This window comes from Anabrus simplex, chromosome 3 (assembly GCF_040414725.1).
Source record: "Anabrus simplex isolate iqAnaSimp1 chromosome 3, ASM4041472v1, whole genome shotgun sequence".
Classification (NCBI taxonomy): Eukaryota; Metazoa; Arthropoda; class Insecta; order Orthoptera; family Tettigoniidae; genus Anabrus; species Anabrus simplex.
Window position 1 is genome coordinate 264710479 of NC_090267.1, and position 23083 is coordinate 264733561.

The 23083-nt window shown below is 41.9% G+C and overlaps 1 protein-coding gene across 1 annotated transcript in view; it reads right to left on the reverse strand.

The window, feature by feature from the left end:
- The window catches only part of LOC136867210 (trypsin-1), a 45877-nt gene extending 29225 nt beyond the window's left edge, over positions 1-16652 (reverse strand). The window contains exon 1 of the mRNA XM_067144342.2: positions 16515-16652. Coding sequence (XP_067000443.1) covers positions 16515-16545 — 31 coding nt within the window. The 5' untranslated portion in view covers positions 16546-16652. The remainder of the gene's footprint in view (positions 1-16514) is intronic.
- Between the last annotated feature and the right edge of the window lie 6431 nt (positions 16653-23083).

Sequence of the window (23083 nt, forward strand, 5' to 3'; positions counted from 1 at the left end):
GGCTCTGGTTAAGACGCAGCAGGTCGTTATGCTACTTAGGTTCCAAAATGGGTAAAATATAAATATGTAAATAAATTCAGTGTTAATTTTAATCTTATACCAGTTGTATAGTATTATTAGAAGTAATTTCACATACCGTACTGTATATGAGTTGACTATGTTTGTAAGATATTATAAGTAGAATTTTGTAAACAATATAAATTTATTAAGGATGATGTGTGTGTTTAATAGAAAAAATTATTAGCGTAAATTGTATAATATTGTATTCTAGGAAAATTTTCTTCGTCTCCTGTTAATTTAAAATTTAGTGCTTGACAATAATGTATTTTAGTGTACCATTTGCCACCGAGGTAGACACCTCATTTGCAAATAAAGAGATTTTGATTTGATTTGATTTGATATAGACAAATTTGAGTTGAGTTAGTTAGGATATGTACAAGGTTTAGCCAAGGATAGCACGAGGAAAGTAGTGGACTGTAGATATAGGACATGAGGTAGGTAGGCGGTTCATATCACTAGATTCCTGTGGAATTATTAACATATATATATTTACACACTTAAATACACACTTCATACACAATACAAGAACACTCCCTACACATATTTACACTCGCATAAGAATTCCAAATGTGCTAGTTGCACTATGACAAACCGAGCTCGATAGCTGCAGTCGCTTAAGTGCGGCCAGTATCCAGTATTCGGGAGATAGTAGGTTCGAACCCCACTCTCGGCAGCCCTGAAAATGGTTTTCCGTGCTTTCCCATTTTCACACCAGGCAAATACTGGGGCTGTACCTTAATTAAGGCCGCGGCCGCTTCCTTCCCAGTCCTAGCTCTTTCCTGTCCCATCGTCGCCATAAGACATATCTGTGTCGGTGCGACGTAAAGCCAACAGCACTATGACAACGTCTTACATCACGCGATCGACAATCACCGGTTCATCTCACAGACTCACTCATTAAGGGTGGCGGCAGGAAGTAGCAGGTAGTCTACCCCCTCCTAGTGGGCAGTGGTATTAGGAGTACTGTCCTAATCTGACCTCTGGTGAGAGCTTGCTAAAATTAAAGTGAAAGCAAAGCGGCAAAGTTAAGTCTGATGATCAAAAATGCCGTCCGAAAAAACGGGTTGAACACATTTTTCACACACAAAGTACAAAAAAGTGAAGAAAACTATAATACCAAACACACAACGTTCAGATATCGTCTCCTTGAGAAGTGGGAAGTTTTGCAACGGGCCTTTTAAATACTCCAGAAGAAGTACAGATAGTGGCGACGCGTACTAGTCCATCAGCACTAGGGTGGACCTGATCAATTATCGCGAGCTTCCAACACAGTGGGTGGGGTGTTGTCTCCCTCAACGACCACTAATATGCCCGGTTGCACATTATTAGTTGATAGTGTCCATTTACTCCTCTGCTGCAGATGGGAGAGGTAGTCTGTTGACCACGCCTTCCAGAATCCTTGGGGCTGCCGTTGTAGTTGCTGCCATCTAGAAAGTACATTGAGGCGTACACTACTCAGGTCTGGTTCGGGAAGGGTAGTGATAGGTCTTCCAGTTAAAAAGTGACCTGGAGTGATAGCAACTAGATCGTCGGGATAATCGGATAGGGGGACTAGAGGCCTAGAGTTAAGACATGCTTCGGTTTGTGTTGTGAGTGTTGCCAGTTCTTTGAAGGTAATGTATGCCGTTCCCATCACTCGTCGAAGATGATGCTTGAATGATTTGACGCCAGCCTCCCAAATGCCTCCAGAGTGTGGAGCCTGAGGCGGAATGAAGTGCCACTGAATTCCTTCAGTGCTAGCGAAGGTTGAGATCTCTCATTGATGATGTTCTTCGTCGAACAATCTCTGCAGTTCCCTCTGCCAGCGCCACTGTCCGAATATATGTGCGCAGGTCTCCCTCGTCGTGAGATAAAGCGTTTGAGAGCAGCAAGAAAGGCCTGGGTAGTCATGCTGCTAACAATTTCCAGGTGAATAGCCCTAGTAGCCAAACATACAAAAACTGATACATAACATTTCAGCTTTGCACTGTTTTTACGAGAGCTTGATTTTATGTACAGTGGGCCAGCGTAATCAATCCCTCGGTGTAGGAATGGATTGGCAGGTGGTACTCTGTAATTTGGCAACTGACCCATTAGTTGCTGGGCACTTTTTGCCTTGAGCTTATGGCAGATAAGACAATGGTGTATAATTTTCCGAATGGTATTCCTTCCGTTTGTTATCCAGTACTGCTGGCGAAGAGAAGAGAGTAGCAACTGACACCCAGCATGTAACATTCGTCGATGTTCATTCTCGATAATCAATTTAGTTAGATGGTGACTTGGGGGCAAGATTATTTAATGTTGCTGGTTGAAAGGGAGCTCCAATCGTTGTAATCTGCCACCAGTTCGAAGAAGTCCTTGCTCGCAAAGGAATGGATTAAGGGATATAAGCTTGCTCTTCTTACTAATCGCCTTTGTAGTCCGAAGGGCATCAATCTCTGCACCATATGCTGATGCTTGGACGCTCTTGATACATGCATATAGTCCAGAACGTAACTATTGAAGGTCTAATTCGCCAGTCTTTCCCTCCGTAGGACGAAGTTTGGCGTTGGCGGCAAATCTGAGGCAGTATGCTGTCACCCTCAGCAGTCGTGCAGGCTTAGAGAAATGCTTCGTGAACTCATCTTCAGGTTGAAGCGCCATGAAACTGACCACTGATTTCCGCTGTTCTGGGATGTCTGAGTCTCCGCAGAAGGGATTGAGTCAGGCGATGACAGAGTATTCTCCGCAAGCCATGATGGTCCATTCCACCAAAGTGATTTAGCGACAAGGGCGTCTGGGGTGAGTCCTCGTGAAATCAGATCCGCAGGATTATCTCCTGAAGCAACGCGCTTCCAATCTGCAATCGATGTGATGTCTTGAATCTCTGCAACTCTGTTGGGAATGAAAGTTTTCCACCGTGTAGAGATGCTGCAATCCATGAAAGAAATATAGGCGAATCTGTCCATAAATGGATGCTGCTAATAAACAAATTTAAGATTGATGTTACCTTCTTGAGAAGACGAGCTCTAAGCAATGCTCCACATAACTCTAGACGAGGAAAGGAGACCCTTTTCAATGGGGTGACCTTTGACTTAGCGCACAGTAGCCTTGTGGTACGCTCAACCTGTTGACTTTCCGATCTAATATAAATGCAGCATCCGTAACCCTTCTCAGATGCATCCGATAACCCATGCAGTTGAATGTTAGTGATAATGCCCTTCGTTAACACTAGTTTGTCGATTCGAATTCGGCTAACAAGAGGAAACCAAACCAAACCTCATGGCACTACAGCCCTTGAAGGGCCTTGACCTACCAAGTGACCGCTGCTCAGCCCGAAGGCCTGCAGATTACGAGGTGTCGTGTGGTCTGCACGACGAATCCTCTCGGCCGTTATTCTTGGCTTTCTAGACAGGGGCCGCTATCTCACCGTCAGATAGCTTCTCAATTCTAATCACGTAGGCCGAGTGGACCTCGAAAAAGCCCTCACGTCCAGGTAAAAATCCATGACCTGGCCAGGAATCGAACACGGGGCCTCCAAGTAAGAGTCACGCATGCTACCCCTACACCACGGGGCCGGCCAACAAGAGGAAACTGGTTGTGAAATTATTGCTCCCAGTACTGGAGTAGTTCTGTTGGTAGCTTCTCATCCCAACCTAAGCGCAGTTGCTAGAGTTGCTGCAGGAAATATTTGCAGGAGATGATGAATGGACCCATCAGTCCCAACGGATCGTATATTGACGCTATGACTGCAAGTACCTTTCTTTTCGTAACAGGTCCGTTGACGTTAGTTCACCCAGTACCATTCACAATCTGTAGCTGATCATTGGCAGGATGCCACAAGAGTCCTAAAGTTTTAATATTATTGCCTTTATCGAGTTGAAGTGGCAACTGGGCTTCTCTGTATTCTGGAGGAACAGCTTCGAGTAGCCGTGGATGATTGGAATACCATTTTCGAAGTTGGAAACCTCTCCTTTGAAGGAGATAGATGAGTTTTTCTTGCGTTCGTAGAGCTTTCTCGAGGGTTTCTGTCCCAGACATGCAGTCGCCCACATAGAAATCTCTCTGGAAAATTTCCGCTGCCTTGGGTAGACTGCTAGACTCCTCAATAGCGAGCTGCTGAAGGCACCTAGTAGCGAGGAAGGGTGCTGAAGCTGTTCCGTGTACGTGAGGGTTTTCAGCTAGTAATGTCTTATAGGTTCTTAAGGCGATCGGCGCCATACGATTCTATGAAGGTTGCAGTCATGATCATCAACATTTACTTGTCGATACATCTGGCGAATGTCTGCTGTAAAGTACACTTGGTGAGTGCGGAATCTTGTAATGATGGACCAGATACCTTGCTGGGGAGTCGTCCCAATTCGGAGGATGTTGTTGAGCGATTTCTCACACGTAGTGGTGGCAGAAGCGTCAAATACAACCGTCGCCTTCGTAGTAGAGCTTGCGTCTTTAAGAACTAGGTGATGGGGCATGTAGTAGCTATGTTCATTAAGTTGCGACGTGTCGATAGCCTCCGTATGTCCCACAGCTTCGTATTCCTCTAAGTTCAAGTAGTCGTTCTTGAGTTGGGTGTTCCTCCTTAGTCGTCTCTCAAGATGATGAAGCCGTGACATAGCCATTGTGAGTGAGTCACCGAGTTCTGTTGAATCCTCGCGAAGTGGAAGCCGTACCGTGAATTTTCCCTCAGCATCTCGTCTGGTGTTGGCAGTAAAATGTTTCTCACATTACAGGTCGTCCTTCGATCTGATTGATGTCTTCTAATTCCCAGAAGCGTTGAACCAGATGGTCAAGAGGATTGTCACTCGTGGCGAAGAAGGTCTGTGCAGTCTGTGAAGATGCTTCTGCCGTTCTGTTTAACTGAAACCGCCCTGCAAGTATCCACATTTAGAATCCACCCGTCTTTGGGTAGGTTTTAGGGCCAATATTGTTTCTAAATCCCTCACTGACTGGGGGTTTATACGAAACCGAAACCGTGATTTTGCACTCCCACAAAATATACACAACCAAACTTTATGGAAATATACCTGCCTTATTGTAAATCAATTTCTAAATCCTTTTTCTTATGTGAATCATTTTGATTCGAGGATTAATAAGGAAAATGCCATTAATTGGCCGTTTTTCAGTCTAACTTCAAGCGGACTTTTTCTTAGCTTTTATGTCGATTTTCGCTTCATTCGTTTGTTGAGTTCTTATAAATGTTAAACTACTGTATATATTTCCAACAAATTTTGTATTTGTCCTGGGGTCCCTAAGCAGGTCATTCATTAATCATTGCCCCAGGAGTGCGACAGGCTTCGGCAGCCGGCACAATTCCTATCCTCGCCGCTAGATGGGGCTAAAGGTTCAATATTATTTCTAAATCCCGGATTGGTTAGAGGATTTATAGGAAGTCGAAACAGTGATTTTACCCTTCCAAAAGATACATGAACAACCTTAGTGGAATTCAATTTCTATTTTTTTTTCTGTGTACCTTTTCGATAGGAGGGCAACAAGGGAGTTATAATTAATGGAATGTTTTACAGGCTGTCATGCCATTTCAAGTTGGGTTAAATGGTTTAACTAAAGAGCCATTTTACTCCTTTCAACTGTACAGGTAATAAGGGAGGTTATCGCCAACGATTTGTTTCATGAGTCTTCAGCCACAACATCGCTCCCGGTTTCAGATGAACAACAATATGTAAACGAGAAATAGAAAGAATTACGCACAACTTCGGGCCAGGAACTGTATCGTTCAACAAGCTCTATGATCTACCCCATTCTGTCTCCACTTTGTTCAGCTTTATCGTACTTCACGTTACTGCCACGTGCTTTCCTAGAACATGCCGTATTGAACGCTTGAATACTGGCATCTAACTTCGCTTAAATTCATTAAGGAATCGTGAAATCGACTGCCAGTTCCCGTGCGAAGAACGGGTAGAGCCTACATACAGTGACTCACATAATTATTCGGACACGTTAATAACACCCTTTGTTACACACTCTGGCCCTATGTTTCAGAGAAACTATTGTACGCGCAAACTGGTTTCTGAAAGAACCCAGTTTGACAGATTCAACACGACGTTGAAATGAGTACTTTTTGAAAAGAAGAGAGAACCAGTGACGCTGGAACCTCAGAACGCAGTTAACGTGCTTCAACAAAATTATTCGGATATAAGTCAGTTGCCATGCAGAGGTCGTGTGTAGAAGAGCCACGGACAGTATGAACATAAACATTCACTGAGTTATAGTACTGTGTACAACTTAAAAGAAAATGGGCCGCAGAGGAAGAGAGAGCACAATCGAACAGCGGCAGCTAATAATTTTTCACCATGCTAAAGTTAAAAGTTGTCCTCAAATTGCTGAAATGTTACAAATGAAGAAACGTACAGTCTCTGATATTATCACAAGATTCTGGAAAGAAGATATGATTGAAAATCTAGCGCATACGGGACGTCCAAGAACTTTTCTGTGAGAGAAGAGTATTATATCATTAGAAAAACAAAAAAAGGAACCCAAGTTTAGTGCTCCAAAACTCGTTACGGAGATTGTCGCAGACACCGGAAAGAAAGTTCATCCCGAAACAATACAAAGAGTGCTCAGAAGAGAGATTCACGGCCGTATTACAAGAAGGAAACCCTTCATAAATCAAATAATTCGAAGAAAGAGAATGCTAATTGCCAAAGAGCAAGTTAGAGAAGACAATGAGTGGTGGAATGACGTTATATTTCCTCACGAGAGTAAATTTAACATGTTTCAGTCTGATGACAGAAAAACAGTTTGACGGCGTCCTAATACTGAGCTTCAAGAGAAAAATCTGAGAGCTACTGTGAAGGATGGCGGTGGGCATGTAATAGTGTGGGGGTGCATGTCGACGAATGGAGTTGGTAAATTTGTTTTTATTGAGGGTAAAATTGACCACTTTCATTACCTTAGAATACCGAGGGACAATATGAAAAGGAGTGCCTAAGATATGGGTATTGGTGAAATATTAAGTTTTATCAAGATAACGACCCAAAGCATATGGCCAGGAATGTAATGATGTTGTTATTGTTTACATGCCCAAAGGTTCTTCATCCTCCCACTTAATCACTAGACTTGAATGTGATTGAGAATCTTTGGGACAAACTTGATAAAGAAATAAGAAAAACAACAATGACATCTAGATAACAGCTTGAGAACCGACTTCAAGAAGAGTGGCAGAAGATATCTCCTGATTACACCCGAAAATTCGTGGAGAGCATGCCAAGTCGACTCAAGGAAGTAATTAAAATGAAAGAAAAGCCCACCAGACGCTGAACCTTTAGGACTATATAAAAAAAGAAATTGTCCGAATAATTTTGTGAAATATTGGTTTTGGTTTTGATTTTCTTTTTTAATTATTATACTTTCATTGACAGTGTTCATTAGAAGAACGATGGACGTTTAGTTTTTATATTCCTTACAGAAACTCGTATTCAATTTATATCGCTGATTTATTATTACTGAAATCACTAATACAAAGGAAAATGTAATAAATCATGTCCGTCCGAATAATTATGCGAGGCACTGTATGCTAGTTACATCGTAATACAAGCGTGTACTGGTAGAAATGTTTAAGTACTACGTACATTATTTACTTTCTCATTCAATCATGGATTCATGCCACATACTTCGGAGGAAATCACGACAAGATCTTTTATAGGAAGTTAATGTCGTGTTGAAGGATTACATAACTTAGTTCTAGACACGGAGAATGAACGGTTGTACATTGATGTACGATTTATGGGTATAGAAAACGAGGAGTTGGATACGTATTGTGGTGATGAGTGGATGAGAAGTATAAAAATCAAGTTTGAAGTTTTGGAAGTATGGGATGTTTTGGTGTTTTCCTATAACTCCTTCAGTTTTTAATTAAATGGGACCATTTTGTTTCATCCTTAAAAACAGCTACAACTAAGGAATTCTTGAGAATTTTAAGTGAATCACCCCATTTATTTACGAAATATAAGAGCAAAGAATAGCTTGATTCATTGTTCATTCATTGACCAAGAGAGCAAATTATGCAACTCAGACAAGAAACATGAGGTACGGAGAGTATTGTCGTATGACACGTTCACTTTTTGTCCGGAGTAAAACCCATAAAAGTTACAACGAATAATGGTACAACCATTTTTGTATGAAATTAAATTCTACGTACAGTTTGCTCTGTGATTTTCAGCAAATGGATCATGTGCAAATTCAGTACATACCTACACAAACGGGCAGAAATTTGAAACAGTTTAATATTACAAAATCTAAATAAGTCTATATGTGGAATGAGATACAAAATTTTAGCCCAACTGGTCTAGCAGTTTCGGCGTGATTAGTTAGATAAATATCGTGAACATCGTGATATTTCTAAGCTGTCAAGCCATTTTGTAGATTTTACAAGTCAATATTTTGAAGTATGTCCTAGTTATTCATTTGGAAATTTCTTCTGAAGTTATTTGTGCTAAACTTCTTTAAGCTATTTAGGTGTGATGTCGTTTGGGAGGACAGACAGACAGGCACATAGAGAGACAAATGAAATTTCAGTTGATCGTACCAGAAGTGAACAAGGACAACATTGTTGTTGTTTCTGTTGGGGGTCATCAATCCATAGTCTGGTCATTCCATTTTGTGCTAACCTTTCATTCTACAGAACTACTAAGCCTAGATCCTAAGCCTATTCTGCTGTTTTTTATATTCATGCCTTGATCTACCCTACTGTTCTTACCGCCTACACTTTCCCCGAAAACAATCTGAACAAGTTCTGAGTGTCGTATCTATCTCTTCTTTCTCTTGGCAAATTTCGCCAAATCGCTCTGCTCTTACCAACTCTGTTCAGTTATCTCTTCATATTATGTGATCCGGTGCACCCATTCAGTTAGCATTCTTCTGTACGCCATATTTCAACAGCTTCTATTCTCCTTATTTCTGAGCTTGTTATTGCCATGTTCCACTTCCATACAACGTCACACTCTACACAAAAGTCTCAAAACCATGTTTCTGATTTGATTGGATTCGAACTCCACTGTCGGCAGCCCTAAAGATGGTTTTCCGTGGTTTCCCATTTTCACACCAGGCAAATGCTGGGGCTGTACCTTAATTAAGGCCACGGCTGCTTCCTTCCCACTACTAGCCCTTTCCTATCCCTTCGTCGCTCCTGTCTCGGTGCGACGTAAAGCAAATTGTAATATATATGTGTTCATAAGAAACGAGTCCGACTCGTTGGTTGAATGATCAGCGTACTCCTCTTCGGTTCAGAGGGTCCGGGGTTCGATTTCCGGCCGGGTCGGGGATATTAATAACTTCTGATTAATTATTCTGGCTCGGGGACTGGGTATTTGTGTATGTCCCAACACTCTCCTCTTCATATCAAATCAAATCAAAATCTCTTTATTTGCAAATGAGGTGTCCACCTCTGTGGCAAATGTTACACTAAAATTATTATCAAGCACTACATTTTAGATTAACAAGAGAAGAAAATTTTCCTAGAATACAGTATTATACAATTTACGCTAACAATTATTTTCTATTAAACACACATCTCATCCTTAATAAATTTATATTGTTTACAAAATTCTACTTATAATATCTCATGTACTTACAAACATAGTCAACTCATATACAGTATGTGGAATTACTTCAAATAATACTATACAACTGATATAAGATTAAAATTAACATTGTATTTATTTACATATCTATATTTTACCCATTTTGGAACCTAAGTAGCATAACGACCTGCTGCGTCTTAACCAGAACCCCCTTTTGCCACCACTTTTCAGAGTTCCTCAAGGGCCTTCACAGCTACCGTAGCGGTCCCAGGGCCCTCGAAGTCCCCACTGTACTTCACCCCTACAGGCAGTCCCCTACTTTGGCTGTCCAAACTCCTTACACCAGGGGGGTGGAATTAATTTATTCACACACATTTATTATTTACAATAACCTGCACTGGTCGAATGCCCTCTAACATTTTATTTACCGGTATTTTCTCTGTTGATGTTTATTCTCTTCTTGAATATCTGTACAGATTTTGGAAAAGGGTCAAACACTACCCCTGGTAAACTGTTCCACTCCTTCACGCCCTTCCCAACGAATGAAAATTTGCCCCATTCGCTTCTGCTAAAATTTGTTCTAATTTTATATTTGTGGTCTGTCCTGCCGATATAGTCTAATTATTTTCCAACTGAAGCCTCTCACGGATATCGCACCCGCGACCCCACAGATGTGGGAAAAGCAGTAGATAAAAGAAAATAAGTTCATAAGTAAGGCCTTCCTTGCATGTGCTAGTCTGCATTTTATGTCCTCCTTTCCTCCTGATATCGTTAGTTATTCTTCTGCGTAAGTAACAATATTAACCAACCCCTTGCAAGACTTCATTTCCTAATGTACTTCTTTATTCATGTGAATTTATTCCACTGCATTTCATTCCATTTATTTATGTATGTATATACGTATTATTTATTTATTTATTTATTTATTTATTTATTTATTTATTTATTTATTTATTTATTTATTTATTTATTTATTTATTTATTTATTTATGTTAGTCTTGTACTCTTCTTCCAAGACCATGTCCATACCATTCAGCAACGTCTCAAAATTTTCTGCAGACCCTGGTAAAATAACAGTATCATCTGCAAATCACGGGGTTCTGATTACCTCTCCTTGAATTGTGATTCCTTATCAAATTTTGTCTTTACTTTCCTTTACCGCTCGTTTTTATTGTTTTTAGATACAAGTTGCTTTACGTCGCACCAACACAGATACGATGGGATAGGGGAGGCCTAGGAGTGGGAAGGAAGCGGCCGTGGCCTTAATTCAAGTACAGCCCCATCATTTTCCTGGTTTGAAAATGGGGAACCACAGAAAACCAACTTCAGGGCTGCCGACAGTGGGTTTCGAACCCACTATCTCCTGAATGCAAGCTCACGGCTGCGCACCCCTAACCGCAGGCCAACTCACTCGGTTTTTACCGTTTGTTCTAAATAAAGATTGAGAAAAAGTGGGGAGAAACTTTAATACCTAATTCTCTCCTTTCTAAAGAGCTGTTTTTTTTTTTTTTTGTAGTCCTTCATTATTATCATTGCAGACCGATTTTTGTGTAGATTTTACGCAACTTTTCATTTTCGGTGCCTGATCCTGATTACCTTCACAACCTAAAATAGCTTGGTCCAACAAACGGTAGCAAATGTCTGTGTGGAAGAAAGCGGCGAGCGAAACTTCTGTTTCAACTTGATTGAAACTTGACCACATTGGACTTATTTATATGTTCAGAGGATAGGCCTATACAGTTGATTCAGAATGAATGCGACGACGCTGAGTATGTTGTGTGGGGCGACAAACTGATCGCTTTTCATGTAGGGGCCCATGTCCGGAAATGAATAGTTTGAGCAGTTGCAATTTCCGCCCCGGCCGGAATTCGAACCCAGGGCCCTCTGAACCCGAAACCAGTACGCTGACTATTCATCCATGCTGGACTGTTGTATGAATTACTTTGTATCGAAATTTCCTCGTCTGAAAATGATACTGACAATCGAAGAGAAGTGGGTACACTATTTTTTTTTCAAGTTGCTTTACGTCGCACTGGCACAGATAGGTCTTATGGCGACGATGGGATAGGAAAGGGCTACGAGTGGTAAAGAAGCTTCCGTGGACTTAATTACGATACAGCCCCACCGTTTGCCCGGTGTAAAAATGGGAAACCAAGGAAAACTATCTTCATGCTGCCAACAGAGGGGTTCGAACCCATTATCTTCCGAGTGCAAGCTACAGCTGCGCGCCCCTAACCGTACGGCCAACTCGCTCGGGACACTTTTTTTTGGTATATTTGTTGAGGGTGTAAACGTGTCAGTTTTTCGACTGTAGTTGAATTCCCTGTCTCTTCGGAAGTAATGCTGCGGTTGCACGTGTGTTTTCGCTCATGTTTTCATTTTGGTGCGAAGAAAGGAACAGTGTAGACACTAACGCGGTAAAAGGTAGAGTAAAAACTCATTTTTACATGTGTACAATGTCACCACAAGATTCTAAGGGACAAAGACGTACTAGATAAAATTCGCAGTTCTAGCAAGTACTCCTACAGCAGAAACCAAAGTGGCAAATATAAGTCTGGCCATTCTTCACTCTAACCAACTAAACGTGTTTCCTGGCAATATGCTACATATTATTATTATTATTATTATTATTATTATTATTATTATTATTATTATTATTATTATCTGAATGGGGGGAGTCAACTGTATGGTGATACGGCAGTAAAATACCTCAACCGACGTGTTGATCCGCCTGTCGTTAAGAGCATTTTATACTCCTGTTGATTTTCTTTATCCTGTCCCTAACATGGACGCAGACGCCTTTCTTAACAGTTAGTGTAATTAGCTGCCGTTCTCGGGGGCCCGGGTTCGATTCCCGGTACTGCCAGAAATTTAAGAATGGCAGGAGGGCTGGTATGTGGTTGAAATGGTGCATGCAGCTCACCCCCAATGGGGGTGTTCCTGATAAGAGCTGCGCCACCTCGGGATGAGGACACGAGTTTACTTTACTTTACCACCTCTAATATGGGATACAGATTAGAGATTGGGAACGGTTCGGGGAGTCTTGATCTGCAGCGCGAGCTCATCCTGAGCATGGGAGAGCTTTCAGTTTCACTGTAGAAAACGCTGGAATTGTTATCTACCACTTCTGTGTTGGCATTTTCGGACTCGGATACCTATAAGGCGGGAGAGCTCTCCCGATCGGCCAGTGTTTCTGGTGTCGTCAGTGGATATAGAAGATCAGTAACCCCGTTCCACAAGTGAGTATTGCGAAGAAAATTCTACAGGGTCATCAAAATGGCAAGGAAAATAAATAAAAAACAGATGAACAAGCTATATTGAAAATTGCATATTTTTCGAAACGTTTCAATAGCCCAAATTCAGTCTGTAATCCACTTTGAAGAAGGCTTTTTTAGAATGGATAACTTTCATTGTTGTTTCATTTCATGTTCCTGTAACTTTCTGCATCATATTATTGCTTGAGATCGTTCCAAAGTATTGAGCATAATGTATATTTCTCAGAACCCATTTAATTCGGTGTCTTCTATCAACAGTTGCTTCTATTCACCAACAAATTACAGCGCTAATTTTTTTCTTCGGTTTACATATTCACACGTTCGTTGTAGAGGTTTGTCTTCTCAACTGTCAAGAATAGCACGTAATTTATCGTTTATAACCATTATTTTTTGAAAAAATGGGAGTAGAATTCTACTTTTGGAATTAACAACAACGCTATCCGTTAAACCAGATTCTCCATATTACGCAGTACCAGTTCTTGCTGCCTGTTGTAAACTCCTCTCTAACATGCCCCCTCTACCTTCGGGTGAGTAGCTCACTCACGACCACGGAGCGAGTTGGCCGTGCAGTTAAGGGCGCGCAGCTGTGAGCTTGCATTCAGGAGATAGTGGGTTCGAATCCCACGATCGGCAGCCCTGAAGATAGTTTTCCGCGGTTTCCTATTTCCACACCAGGCAAATGCTGGGACTGTACGTTAATTAAGGCCACGGCCGCTACCTTCCCACCTGTAGACCTTTCCTATCCCATCGTCGCCATAAGATCTATCTGTGTCGGTGCGACGAAAAGCCAATTGTTAATTGCGACTCCTTCCCGTTGCAAAAGTTTTCCCGGGTACTCAGAAGTGTATCAACTGTTTATGGTACATAAACTGCGCAGAGAATTTCAGTGTAATTTCCTAAACTGAGAGGTCACTACACTTCCGAAGGAGCTCCTCCACCGAAGCTGTTGGCTCCTGCCGCCCAACAACCAGCGTTAAGTCGCTGACTGTACAGTTCTTGCGTGGGAGGAAGAAGCCTGACCTGATCTAAAGTCTACCGCACAGTGATGAGACCGGTGGCTCTTTATAGATATAAATTCTGCTGGCCTACATCAAAACATGAACAGGCATTTCATGCAATCGAAGTGAAGATGCTGCGTAGGTTCATTGGTTTGATTCAACTGTGAAAGGAACAAGTATGTGCGCAAGAAATTCAAGGTTGTTCGAATCACACAGACAAGTGCCGTGATAAACTCAACCGTTGCACGCTACGGTCACAAGGGCAGCCGTACCTTATGTGCTGAAGTGCTGCAGCACATTGTCTATTTCAAAATACATTACTTTAATAATATTAGCTACAATCAAAGACAGGGCAATAAAAAAGACCAGCCAAAGAACAGGAAATCGTTCAACTCGCCTCACAATCAGGTGACTAGTCACTGCGCTCCACTGCTGGCGCTGTGCAGATCACAGCTCGGCGAGAATTTGTAAGATTTTTGCCAGAAAACAGGAACTCTGCCTTTTGCGCATGCGTGCCCAACTTTTTCGATGTGCTGTGGAAAAAACAGCCAAGATATCGCTTCACAAAGTTTCTTCGCTCGGCCACAGGGAGGACGCTGATCACACTTGCATTTCGACCGGGATGAGAAAGCACCCTCTGGACTCAGTGATAGTATTAAGAAGGGATCGCTCAAAGCAAACGGGAAAACAAAATACAGTAGAGGAAGCCATTATCTGTTCCCGCCAGGTCTTTTAAAACTCCCAACTCTTATTATTCTCACGCGTTATAGTCCTTCAAACCAATCCATCCAAAATATCATAAGCGCTACAAAAGCTATCGTAAGAGGACCATATTGTTAAACATTGCACTCGACAACGACCCTTAAACAATCGTAAGCGACCTTCGTAATTACGATTCAATAAATACGTAACCTAAGATATGATAATAAGGTGAAAAATTCATTTCTGGAGTGGATTAAAAACAGAAACTGCCTAAACTATAAGTATTCGACTCGCTATTCGTTTTTATAATCTCCTGAAAAATTCATAGTTTGTCGCTTACGATACTTTGCCTTTCCAGAAACGGTATGATCCAGGACATCAGACCAAAGGGTATAAATTTCAGATTCTGTTATGTACTGTATCTCACGAGACACAGTGACAAGTCCCCCTCGTCATAGACATTGCACATTGCCATCAAGCAGATAGGTTTCCTACAGACAGGTAATTGTAGTTTTAGATAAATATAAGTGTATTGATTTTTTAATTATTTATATCAACTTGATAGATTTTAAAATCAAAATTGTATAGAAAACAACTCCTTACAGAATAGAAAGAATTCCGTTTTTTCTCTTTAGGAAACAGAAACACACAACACATCATCGCCACATTTTTGCGACGATCCTGTTAAGGTTGAGGACGAACAGGTTCCTGAACTCATCTGTTCCAGGTGTCGGGTTCAGAATCAGACAGTCAGAATATTTTTTCAGAATGTATAACGAAATATTCATATATATAATGAAATGAAAACCTACAACCTGTTTTCCAGTCCTTGACCGGGTCGGGGATGTAATGAATGAACCAGACATAGGCTATTTTTACAATGGGGTCGCCACTCCCAAGGTGATATTAATGACTGATAAATGATATGAAATGAGAATGGAATAAAAGATGACAGGGAAAACCGGAGTACCCGGAGAAAAACCTGTCCCGCCTCCGCTTTGTCCAGCACAAATCTCACATGGAGTGGCCGGGATTTGAACCACGGTATCCAGCGGTGAGAGGCCGACGCGCTGCCGTCTGAGCCACGGAGGCTACTTCATATATATGATATAGAACAAAAATAAAAGATCTGGAAATCACTTAATTATATTTTAAAATGTTTGGGTGACCCCATATTCCGTCATTTTGCTCCTCCGTATGGTTCAAAGCTTCCTCAGCAAGTCAAATAAAAACACTGTATTGTTTGCCATCGAAAACGTATCCGTGAGTATACTCTGTGAAGGAAAATCCGCAGCCTGTTTCCAGTCATTCGACCGGGTCATGAATGGAATGAATGAAGCCCCCATCTAGCGGCGAGGATAGGAATTGTGCCGGGTGCCGAAGCCTGTCGCACTCCTCTGGGGCAATGATTAATGAATGGCAGATGGAATGATATTGGAGAGTGTTGCTGGAATGAAATATGGCAGGGAAAACCGGAGTACCCGGAGAAAAACCTGCCCACCTTCGCTTTGTCGAGCACAAATCTCACATGGAGTGACCGGGATCTAAACCACTGAACCCAGCGGCGAGAGGCCAGTGCACTGCCGCCTGAGCCACGGAAGCTCCCAAGTATACGCTGTCAGAGAGCGAACAATTTATTCAACCTTTGCGATATTACGTACCGGTACGTCATGAAAAATAATCTTAGAAGATACGTCGCCAAGTTAACATTTAAAAATATTTTGGTTTGAACCTCACTGTCGGCAGCCCTGAATATGGTTTTCCGAGGTTTCCCATTTTCACACCAGGCAAATGCTGGGGCTGTACTTTAATTAAGACCACAGCCACCTCCTTCCCTCCCAAGCCTTTCCTATTCTATCTTCGCCATAAGACCTAATTGCGTCGGTGAAACGTAAAGCAAATAGAAAAAAATTACATGCCCCGGATTTAGACTATTTTAATATAGCAACTCTAACGTGATAAAATATTCATCGATAAATTCTTACCTAAGAGGAGAGTTGTCAAAGTGATGAACATGGCTCAAAATACGGCTGCTTGACGACATCCTTGAAACACCCTCCTTATATTGTGAACAACACTAGTAAGAACAATGCTCTAACATACTTTCATTATGCGAACCATTTACTCTGAGGTATGATATCGTATCACCAAAAACGTGACGGACTGCAAGCTACAAGGTCAGAGAATCATACAAAAATTTGAAAAAAATATATGCTCACGACTACTTTTTAACGTAGGGCACGTTTTATCGGAAAACCTCCTTGGTAAAAAACGACACACGGATAACATTATCGCACGCGCGTACTCTGCCCATGGCCATAGTTACCATAAAACACTGTTAGGTATAAATCCAGAGTGTGAAAAAGAAGCTTACATTTTTCGTTCATCCATTTGTCAATTTTAAACACTGTTAGGGCAAATAATAATTTTCTACGGTTCCCAAACTTTTATAGCTGGCACCCCCTTTGCATTCTGAAAATCCCATGCTGCTCCAAACACCATATCATTATTGCAAATATCTTTTTCTCAGAATAATTTTGAAAAAAATAAGGGGATTTCAAAATTCACACTAACGCAGTAACTAATTTGAACAAAAACTAGGATGTGCGACCCAATATAAGTCGAAATGTATACAAATAATCATAAATCAATAGTGCCAATATAAAGCTGTTGCTTAAAATCCAAAGTGTTGGTCTGATGAGAAGTTTAAATACACATGTAACTTAATTAATTCATGAATTACTTCCACTCACATTAGTTTACCGGAAATTTTTAATAGGAGCAATTTTCCGTGAAGAACTGAACCTGAGTTTCAGTACAGATACTCACATACAAAACTGGCACAGGCTTGTTGGGAGAACGGATGGAAGGAGGATACCGAAGGAAAGAAAATCTACTGACGTCCAATGAAAATATGATGGATGATTTCAAATTTACATAAAAAAATCACTGTTAAAGTTATTTAATTTTCTTTTGTCACCTCACAAGAACATCAATGGTATGTGTCTGTTGGGTATTCAGCCCGAAGGCTGGTTTAATCCTCTACAGCTCCACCAAAAGCTGTCATATACAACCTAGACATCACTGAAGAGGCATACTAGGGAAATTAAGAGTAAGGTAGTTTCCCGTTGCTTTCCTCACCGAACCAGAAGTTGCTATTGCATATCAGTCTGTCAAGCCCACTGAAATGCATGCACCAACCGACCCTATGAGCGATATTTTCACACCATTCATAACAGGGACTGGCTGCATAAGGAATGGCATTACTAGCATTGCTCATACCTCGGTCACTTTAATATTGTCAAAGCCAAGTATAAGACAGAGACAGATCTATGGAAGTAACAAATTGCTCTAGCCCATACCAGAAAACATAGTGCACTGTAAGCACTACATCTTGCCCCGCCCCCCCATCATAATCCCCACCCCCCAGTTTGGGAATCACTGGTTTATCAGAATAACACAGTAATAATAATTATAAAGACACTACCGAGTGGACTAGCCGCTCGTGCTAAAATGCGCTACGGCTTTGGAGCCAAGTTCTGCAGGTTCGAACCCCACCATCGCTTGCCTGAGATTGGTTTTCTGTGCTTTTCCATTTTCACTTTCAGGAAAATCCTGAAACAATTCCTATTCATAAGCCACACTCGATTCCTTCACCTCCTTAGCCGATTTCTTTCACCCTCAATTTTCCTTAGCTCCTCGGCTGAGGATAGCATCAGGAAGGGCATACATTTCATGCCATACATATTTTCATTTCATCTCATCTCTCACCCCGTGTCGGGACAAAGGGGAAGACATACATAATAATTATAAACACACTGTAAATAGTAATGTAATACGACAGAACAGGGGTATGTTTAACGTAAACACAGGCATGTGAAATGAGGAACAGCAATTAATGCAAACATTCACATATAATAACAATATTCACAAACAAACAGAAAAACAGAACAATAATAAAGCTTGTTTCTCGAATACCTTTTTAACGAGCCTTATGCACGGAGTTTTCAATAATGTTCACAAATAAATAGAAAAAGAACTTCATTCCTAAATAAATATTTTGAAGAAATGTTTTATGTACGAAGGTATCAAAAATAATCACAAGTAAAAAGAAATAGAGCTTCTTCATGAATACATAACAAATGTCCTGTTACCAATCAATCAGTCAATACTGATCTGCATTTAGGGCAGTCGCCCAGGTGGCAGATTCCCTATCTGTTGTTTCCCTAGCCTTTTCTTAAATGATTTCAATGACATTGGAAATTTATTGAACATCTCTTTGGTAAGTTATTCCAATCCCTAACTCCCCTTCCTATAAATGAATATTTGCCCCAATTTGTCCTCTTGTATTCCAACTTTATCTTCATATTGTGATCTTTCCTACTTTTAAAGACACCACTCAAACTTATTCGTCTACTAATGTCATTCCACGCCATTTCTCCGCTGACATACCACTCAGTCGAGCAGCTCGTCTCCTTTCTCCCAGTTCTTCCCAGCCCAAACTTTGCAACTGCATATTATGCATTTCATGATACAAAATGTGAAAAGCTCTACCATCAGGTGTACCGCCTGAACAGTCTCCATTGAGAAATGTAGTTCTCTGAAGGAATGCCCGCTTTCTAATCTCATTTCTTGATATAAAACTATCTACCATCTTCTCCAGATTTAACGCCATAGCAGCCTCCGAAGACTAACATACTCCGCGTTTTTGAAGGGGACGGGGGCAAAATGGCAGTCTGCCCCCTAAGATATTTTTTGTATTTACATGTTGGTGTCGCTTCATAGTACAGGATTCGGTGCACTGACCTGCGTCACCTCGTAATTTGCAGGTCTTCGGGCTGAGCAGCGGTCGCTTGGTAGGCCAGGCCCCACCAGGGCTGTAGTGCCATTGGGTTAGGTTTGTCGTTTCACTCTTATGGAAAATTATCGGGTGCCCCTCCAGCCCCGTTCTTTCTACTTATAGGTGCCCCGCATGCACTAGTGATGAATGGGATATCTAATCGCTGGTTACAAAGGAGCGCTACAACGTGCTGTATTTCGAATGTGAGACAAGTAGCAGTCACTTTACAACAAACGTTCTGTATCCACTCTATCAAAAACTTGTTTGCATACGTTACGCGCTTTGAACGATCCACTAGCTGATAATTGCAACTGTATATAGAAGGCAGGCGGCTATATGAAAACTCCTGCGCATACAGTCTGCAAGCTTCGACTGCATTCCGACCAGATTTTCCATAGATTAAAATTATGTACGTGCATTCGTCGTTGCTGAACTCACCAGCCATTGTCGATATGTTGACATCAACTGTAGTGCTACTGTACTAAATACCAGCGTACTGTTTAGCGTTCGGAAACGAGGCTTACTAAGGCAAGGGGGCGCATTTGACGGGTAGCGCTGAGAAACATGGAGCGAGCGACCGTCCAGTTGTTATCTCTTCATTTATTCTGACATAACAAGACTGCAGGCTGTAATACCCCTTGAATTTCAGATGTACATCCCATTCATTATTAGTGTAAGCGGGAAACTTGTAAGTAGGAAGTACGGTGCAGGCGGGCCACCTGCAATATGATGTCTTTAAGATGTGGTGGTGGTGATTATTGTTTTAAGAGGAAGTACAAGTAGGCAACCATCCTCTATTAACACTAAATAGGGGGGAATTGAAGGTGTCTGAAATTTCGAAAAATGAAGATATCGGCCAAAGAAGGATATGGGCCACGAAGGCCGTGAAAATCAAATACTCCCTAGACCTTCATACCTAATACCATCGGGGTCACGAAACAATAAGAGCTGACCAAGGGAGGTCGGATAGGATAGATGAAAGTGGGGAGTCTGGCACAAGTACGTAGAAGCAATACCAGGACTCAGCTAAGGACCCCCTGGTCACCAACCAACGCTCCCAAGCTGAGAGAACCTGGGGTCCCATTTAGTCGCCTCTTACAACAGGCAGAGGATACCGTGTGTGTTATTCTACCACTTCCACCCTCATGGGGGGGGGGGTGTTTTCAAGAAAGGAAGAAGTTTTATGCCGCATCGAGTCAGACAGGTGTTAATGGCGATGAAATGAAATGGTGTATGGCTTTTAGTGCCGGGAGTGTCCGAGGACAAGTTCGGCTCGCCAAGTGCAGGTCTTTTGATTTGACTCCCGTAGGCGACCTGCGCGTCGTGATGAGGATGAAAATGATGATGAAGACGACACATACACCCAGCCCCCGTGCCAGTGAAATTAACCAATGATGGTTAAAATTCCCGACCCTGCCGTGAATCGAACCCGAGACCCCTAACCATTTATCCATGGAGCATAACGGCGATCATGGGATAGGGCAGGGTTAGGACTGTGAAAGAAGCAATCATGGTCTTCACAGCGGTAGACCCCTTTCATTTTTTTCCTCTGGTGAGTGTTAAGCGGGTGGTTGTCCGGTTGTAATCCCTCTTAAAACAATAATCACCACCATCTGCTTATCGTACGACGTGTCCAAAAGGGAGTGTGTTGCCGACAACGGGGCCCCAGCTGAGTCTGGCATTCCTTCCACTTATCGGTCGAACAGCTCATTTTCATCTTTCCTAATCGATCTCGCTTGGCAAGTTCTAGTACTCTTCCGAAACGGACTTTTACTTTCATGCCCTTCTTCTTCTTCTTCGTCTTATGTCTGGCTCCTTGTCTGAATGGTCAGCGTAGTGAACTTCGGTTCAGAGGGCCCCGGATTGGACTGCCGGCCGGGTCGGAACTTAAATTTTTAACTCTTGAAGATTTCCTTGGTACATCCCTACATTCGTGTAGCTCGTATACTAAACGCACCGTCGCTTAAGTGCGGCCAGTATCCAGTATTCGGGAGATAGTAGATTCGAACCCCACTGTCGGCAGCCGTGAAAATGGTTTTCCGTGGTTTCCCATTTTCACACCAGGCAAATGCTGGGGCTGTACCTTAATTAAGGCCACGGCCGCTTCCTTCCCACTCCTAGCCTTTTCCTGTCCCATCGTCGCCATAAGACCTATCTGTGTCGGTGCGACGTAAAAAAACCAACTAGCAAAAAAACTAAACGCATCATCATCCTCCACCACGCAGTTACTGATACACGGCAGACACCACTCACCCTTGTCGGAGGGTCTGCCATCCTAGCAATAGCTACACGAAATTTAAAAAGAATTGTTATTTTATGAATGTTTAACCCTTTTCCCCATTCTCTATGAAGTGAGATGAATCTTCTTAGTGAGTTTTCACGACCGGATGCCCTTCCTTACGTCAACCTCCTCAGTGGACTTAATGAAATGAATGACATAATATATGCATTTCCGATAAATTTCCGGCCCCTAATCCGATTTCTCCGTAATTTGCGGCCTATGATCTGGAGAATGGTACGTCCATTGCTGTACACCACCTTGAATTGTTATACGTGCATTGTGTACGTCTTGGCCCTGGCAACATTTTCAGACTGTCCACGTCTGCATAGGTACGGTTAGAAGCGTGTCATGTATTATCGCATTAGATATTTTTGTCAGTAAATTGAAATATAATATTTTCATATCAGTAGATAATAGTTCGCTTCAACTAAACTAAACCATACCACTTTTGAATGGGTAGAAACTTATGGTATAGCATATTGACTGAATGAATTTAAGCCTAGTACAGGCTTTTGCTTGGTACTTAAAAATTCTCGTTTTATTTTCTTCTTCTGTTCTTCGGTGGCGAGATTCGTAAAAGTATGTAACACAATCGACTTCTTTTAACATGTCTACCAGAAGATACTTGTAGGGGTGAAAAGATGAAATCATCATGTTTACTTTTGAATGGGATCCTTCGCAACAGTTCGTAGTCCGTTATAATGATGACGTACATTCCGCCCAAACTGAAGGTGGAAATGTTCATGTAGGAAGAAGGTAATTGTCCCTTAAATCAGTTGTTCCACACGATTCTCATGTGGTTGGTTGACAAACAAATCCAAAATCAAGCAATCTTCTACCTCATCAGGGAACGGCAAGGAAGACCGAAAAGTGGTTTTAGAATTTACTGAGGTGAGAATCTCTGTACATTTTTATCTAGACCAAGGTTTTGCATTTTTCTGAACCGAACTTGTCCAAGATGAAATCTACATTCCTTGAGAACAGCAGATGGGAAAATAATTTGAGCAGCAGAGTGGATGGCCATTTAAAAATATCCACACATATACTGTCTGACAAAAAAATTTAAGCACCCAGAAGGCAAGGAGAAAACGAAATGAAACTTCATGTGTTGAAAGGGATTTCAGTGATTACGAAATCGAGCCAAATTTACAAATAACTTGGCAGTACGAGTCCACTTATCAGTATGAAGTTGAAACCCCTCTGGCCTGGATGCTTGCACTAATTAGCTTGGGAAGTGTGTCCTGAAGCCGTTGTGTCCTCTCCTGAGGCAAGCTGGCCCGCAACTGTTGTGAGTGATCCTTGATATCCTGGAAACTGGCACTGGGACCCAAATGACGTCCGAGCTCGTCCCGCACATGTTCTATCGGGGACAGATTTGGGGGTCTTGCTGGCCACCGGAGTACCTCAACGTCAGGCAGACACGTGCCGTGTGT